The sequence below is a fragment of the Acipenser ruthenus genome, chromosome 3 (genome assembly GCF_902713425.1).
Source record: "Acipenser ruthenus chromosome 3, fAciRut3.2 maternal haplotype, whole genome shotgun sequence".
In the NCBI taxonomy this organism is placed as follows: domain Eukaryota; kingdom Metazoa; phylum Chordata; class Actinopteri; order Acipenseriformes; family Acipenseridae; genus Acipenser; species Acipenser ruthenus.
The window spans coordinates 70,665,076-70,671,258 of record NC_081191.1 but is presented as its reverse complement, the minus strand read 5'-3'; the positions used below and the strand labels follow the sequence as shown (position 1 = coordinate 70,671,258).

Sequence of the window (6,183 nt, the reverse complement as noted above, 5' to 3'; positions counted from 1 at the left end):
ACCAGTATGATCCAATTTTAAAGACTATTCTTGCCATGTAACAAATGAGGACCAATTCTTTCCAGCTAATTAAAATAAAATTAATTAAATACATAATAATAATAATAATAATAATAATAATAATAATAATAATAATAATAATAATAATAATAATTCTCTACATATATGTTAGGTTATATTGCAAATATATTTAGGCTGAAACAAGGTAAAAACTAACAGATCAAAACTTGTTACTGTCATGCATTTATAAATCCAAACACATACCTTGCGGTTATGCAAAAACCTTGAAGAAACAGAATATGCAGAATTTCTCCTGCATACACATATAGTGAACATTCAAGTTTATATATTTTTTGTATTTAATTTATATCTGCACTGAAGTATATAAACTGAGGTATTTAAATATTTTAAAAATGCATACATTTAACAGGCTGTTCTCAGTATATTTAATTGTAGTTTCAAGAATGCAGTGGCACAGGGCAAAGTAATATTTTTTTTTCCTTTTTTGTGACCTACAAGGTCATTCTATGTTTTCCACAATCTAGATCCTGATGTTAAACAAATTAGTACAACTTATTAAAAGTTATTAGAAAGTTCTTAGCCTGATATGAGAAACACACAAAATAACCAAATGTTATATTGATAAAAGGATACAGTATAAAGCATTTGCTAACAGGTTGTCAATTCAATTCCAACAAGGTCTTGGCACCAGTACCTGTTTTCCACTGTACAACAAGCCACGCCGGCGCTGCACCAAGCCAGCTGGTTGTCTTTCCACTGCAGAGCCCCAGCCAGGCAACTGACGTCACACACAATGGTCGAGCCGCATGTCAATGAGGCAGCATTAAGAAGCGCTGTATTTTCACCTTTTCACAGCATTGTTTGGGGCTGCAATTTATGCCCTTTTGTTTCAAATCAGCAGAAATTCTGGCATAAACTTTCTAATTTCTGACCGATGATTCCAGCTGCCTCACTTATATAATAATATAATAATAATCTTTATTTTATAAAGCGCCTAAATGCACACATCTCAAAGTACTTCTATCTTCCCACAGAGAAACTAGAGCTTGTACTTCTAGGCTGTTCTTTTCTCTCTTCTGACTCGCTGAATGCCATGTTGTTCGGCTCCCTTGAGTGTGCTGACTGACACCTGGGGCTCTCATGGCTTGGATGTGCAGGTGGAAAAGGGGTACAGTGGTCATAGGCAGGCAGTCACTTACTAAATCTTAGTGTTGGATAGGTATGGAGACTAAACCACTCACCACAGCAATGAAGCACATTGTGGGGAAACTTGCATTGCTGTTGAACCTGATTTAAAACAGGATTCATATCCGCCCTTACTCAGGTCCCACCAGGTCCCACCGCAGTCGGATATGCAACGAATATATACAAAATCCAGGGCTGGCAATGGAACTTGAAACAAGCAATGTGATTGGTCGAACAAGGTTCCAGCTGTCCGTATATTGGGTGAATACGGACAGTTGGAGCCTTGTCACATATTTGAAATAGACATGCCGATATGGATGATTAACAATTAAATGAACTGGAAGATAGCAAAACAGAAAAGAATAATAATAATAAAAAATGCTACAGAGAAACACAAATGCATTGATGTGGCAAACATACTTTCTAATCACCCTGTATATTTACTTACTTTTGCATGTTTCAATCAAATAAATTTACTTAGCTTAACAATGTGTAGTTCGAAGTTATAAAAAATTAAAAAATTACTAGTGCAGTGTGGAGTAGTGGTTAGGGCTTTGGACTCTTGACCGGAGGGTTGTGGGTTCAATCCCAGGTGGAGGACACCGCTGTTGTACCCTTGAGCAAGGTACTTTACCTAGATTGTTCCAGTAAAAAAAAAACCCAACTGTATAAATGGGTAATTCTATGTAAAAAATAATGTGATTTCTTGTAACAATTGTAAGTCGCCCTGGATAAAGGCGTCTGCTAATAAATAAATAATAATATACAAACTTCTCAGGGGTTGTGTGTGTGTATGTATATATATAGAATTTGGCCTCAAAGACATAAGAACCTAAAGAAGTCTCCCCACCTTTAAGCAGATGAACACTTTAAAAACCAGATAAGCTAAGTGCTTTTCATTGACAGAAATGCATTACCACAAATTAATAAAGTACAGACCGGTAAACAGAATAACAAACCAACTAAAACTAAGTAAACAAGGTCAATTGATATTGTAATGTGGAACTACAACTTTGAGCTCTTCTTTACTGCAGGATGTATTCAAAAGCTAAAAACAACATGTTACTATGACACTGTTACTATTCAAACTAGAATTCACACCAACACCCAGTATTTATTCTTTTCTAAAACACATTTGTACTGATGGCTTTCAGAAATAAAGCCAGGCTTCCCATATCCGCTGCGTGCCGTGCACAACACAAAGTGCAGAATCTGAGTGTGTTTTTGCTTGGGGGTCATTGTGGAACAACCTCCTTCAAGGAGGCTAGTGCTGCATGGATGCGAACATGCAGTCTGTTTTCAAAATCATATCCAGCAAATTCTTCCTGCAGAGCAAAGAAGCACAGACAGTTGCATAAGGTTACATTTATCCCTATTAAACACCAGTAAAGGAGGACTGTAAACTTAAGGACAAATTAGAACATTTACAGACACTATTTTTTTTCCCCTCAGACAGAGGAACTTAATATAATGTAATTCTTGACATTGACAGTCTTTTTTTCATCATTGTTCTAGCAAAACATTCCTTATAAGACCATTAAGTTCTGTTCAATAAACTGTTCCAAAACATACTATTCTCATACAGATACACATGATACTGACTGAAGCAAAACATGGTTGGAGCATTTTTACCACTCAATACCACTATATTGTAGGACCATTTTTGGTATGTTTGCTGGATTAGAAATACATGTTTAAATATCAAATAATACATGAATTTGTTGTCTAATAAAGTTTATAACATTTAGATTTTTTCAAAAAAGTTGATATATATATTCAGTAGTTTTACAAAATATGGGTCCATGACTTCATACATAAAAACAGAAAGTTATTTATTCTCTGCACACAATGCTTTCCTGGCTTTGACTAACCATTACCTTGGCCTGAAGAAGCAATGCTCTACCTTTCCCCATAGTCTGCAAAATAAATGAATAATTTCATTAGTTTATAAATAAACAAAATAAAACATAGAAAATGATCTATTAAAAAAACAAGATCACTGACAAGATTATATACAGTTAATGTGTTATTGTAAGCTACACGTCTCTAGAGTATTAATCAAAACATTGTACATGTCAATACAGGGATGCAGACTCGTGGGTGAAATAGCATTACTGAGAGCATCTTCAATTAAAATGACTAAATAACACATTTCCATCAATATTCTCATTTGTTTAGATGGATGTGGATACTTAGTAGTTCAGCTGGGTTCTGAATTTTTCTAGGGACGTTCAAGGACAATAAATTAACATCTTACTTTTTCAACCCATCCGAAAAAAAATCTTTCACATTGTACTAAATGATTAATAGGATAAATGTTGCTGTTCATAAACACAAATACACAACAAATATATAAAGTCACACCTCATCCATAGATACAGTAAAGTCAATTTGAATCTGGTCAATTTGTGTAACAAATGTTCAATTATGGCAAAACAAGAAGCACTTAGCCAGGCCTAGATCCAAATGAATATAATCTATTATCAGGTCTGCATTTACCATCCAGGAATAATGTATAATATACATATGTGAAGGGCTTATCTGTAGGAATCTGAAAGGCTAGATGCTTTTTTAAAAAAAAAATAATTAGGCTGTTGTGCTTTTCAAAGTCAAATTGGTATTACTGTACATTTGTACTTAAAATCTTTTATCTTTTTTTAAGTCTTAGCTCTGCGTCAAGTACTCTGTTTAATATAAATTGAACCAAGAAATGGACAGATCTTCCAAACTCTTACCAGCATGATGGGTGTTCTTATTCCCCTTCAAATGACATTTCAAATGAAGTATTACTGTTAGTGGGTTTTAATGGCTCCAAGTACTTTCCACTAGAGAATACATTCTCATTTGGAAGCTTTCATTTTCATAATAGCGCTTGCATTTTAACTTGAAAAATGAAAGCAAGTTGAATCATCCATTTTAAATAGACATTTAATGCATTCGTATTTTATCGTGGCATTGCAGTAATGCTTTCTTACCTCAGGGTTATCTAGTAGTATACAACCAAGTTCATAACAAGAGTAAGGCTGTACATAGGAATTGTTCTGTCGGCCCAGTTCATTGCTTGCAGCCAACTGAAAAGCCTACAGGAAAAAAAAAAAAAAATTGCTTTACACAAATGGTCGATTACCTCAATATGATGTTCTCTTCAATATCTGAAAGATCTGACTGGTCTGTAAAGTTTTTTTTATCACCAGGGAGATGCAGCTTTTATATGCTGGTAGGTAGGGATACTGTTTGCAGAACAATTAGTCATGTGAGGGATAGACCATTTCACAAACTTGTGTCAGTTGTCAGTGTTTGTTCACTCCTTTAATATGTATTTGTGTGAAAGGGATAATTATGTTCTGGTGACACACATGGCTCTATAATGTGTCACAAAAGGTTCTATAATACATTCCTTTGAAAATTAGCAGAGCAGCTCCAACAGCTGTAAAGATCACTGAGTTAAGTATCTCTTTTAAAACAGTCAGAGACATTTCCTGTGCCTTCTAATGAAGTGACTCCTGCTGGGAGAGACAGTGATGCAAGTAGCTGTGGGACTTCTCACAGACATCTCAGACTGAAACAATGTGCAACCTACAAAAAACAACCTCTCTCTAGCTATGTGTTGATCTTGATGGGAAATTGAAATCTCAGTATGACAGGGCAGAGGCCCTGCACATGGGTTGTGTTGAGTTGGCAGGGAAGGAGTTAATCTCTCCCTGCCAACCCCACATAAGAATGCGGCGGGAGTGAACATTGAGTAACTGATCATTAATAAGCTCCAGCCACAGCTGTATATAAGGAGCCAGAAATCCTTGGTTTGGGAGAGGGAGTTTGGGTGAGTAACCTGTGTGCTGTGTTGGGGATAAATGTGTATTGGTTTCTTTATTTTATGTTAAATAAAAGTGTGCACCAGCACCGCTAAACTGCTGCTTCTGTCTGTGTCAGCTTCCTGGCATTTACCAGCCTTGGCTGTGACGCGATCCTTTCATACTCAGGTTTAATTGTGGTAGGTTTAAAACACATATGTGCATGGTAGCTAGACTAGGACTGTTTTCCAGCCATTTGCCTAAAAAACCCCCACAATATTCCAAAATATTTTGTAAGGAACATCCCTAGAATTCATAGAGTATTCCTAGGGCCAGAGATACAATCCAAAAATCTCACCTGAATGGCATCTTTTGAGTTACCAAGACATTTGTGGATGGCACCAAGGAGCAAGTGTTTTAAACCGACATGTAATGTGTCATCCACCACTTGCAAAGCTAGACAAAAATACAGTAAGAATGTAAGTAGGCATTTATTTACACTAATATCTATGGGACAGAGATTTGCTGTGGATATGTTCTCCGCATAACAGGGAGTGATCACAAGAGTAATACAGTATTTGTATAGTTTTCCAGTATTGGTGTTTTTCCATTGAATGTATGTTCAAGGTTTTTATTACATATTTAGTAAAAATAAAAAGTAAATAAATAATAAGTAAATAAATAAATACATTTTAAATAATAAAAAGGTAAAGCGCAAGACCCAAATTCAAAGTGGTTCAAACTCCAAGTGGTTTGTGCTAGAAATTCTCAAGATTACAAGTTTGACTTACTGGATTCTTGTACTGACTGTATCAGTCATATTAAGACATTCATTAACAAACTTAAGGAAGATACATCTTGGTAGCACATGTGTTAAAAGTAATCTTGGCATAATGTTTATTTCACCTTGGCTCATATTCTGCAGTTTGGAGGATGAACAGTTTGGAAGTGCCTTCCACAGGTAAAGCACCTCAATGGCTGCCAGAATGCAGAGCTCCTTGGAGGGAGACTGTTTTCTCAGCCTCTCTGCCTGCAGACACAGCAAACAATAGTTAGCCAAATTCTTTGAACTAGATATAACAATAGTGCAGGTTCTGTGAATTTAATGGATTACAAGAGGTTGTACATTTAAAAACAGCAGCAATAAACATAACATGCACAATATAAATGAAAAATAAATCTGTTG

The 6,183-nt window shown here is 35.6% G+C and overlaps 1 protein-coding gene across 2 annotated transcripts in view; it reads right to left on the bottom strand.

The window, feature by feature from the left end:
• Window positions 1–341: 341 nt before the first annotated feature.
• Window positions 342–6,183, bottom strand: part of LOC117435665 (tetratricopeptide repeat protein 39C-like) — a 30,281-nt gene continuing 24,439 nt past the window's right edge. For both annotated transcript variants that reach the window (XM_059015939.1, XM_059015947.1), the window contains exons 11-15: window positions 5,904–6,027; window positions 5,356–5,453; window positions 4,182–4,286; window positions 3,084–3,122; window positions 342–2,531 (exon numbers count right to left, since the gene is read on the bottom strand). In XM_059015939.1, coding sequence (XP_058871922.1) covers window positions 2,442–2,531; window positions 3,084–3,122; window positions 4,182–4,286; window positions 5,356–5,453; window positions 5,904–6,027 — 456 coding nt within the window. In that variant the 3' untranslated portion in view covers window positions 342–2,441. The remainder of the gene's footprint in view (window positions 2,532–3,083; window positions 3,123–4,181; window positions 4,287–5,355; window positions 5,454–5,903; window positions 6,028–6,183) is intronic.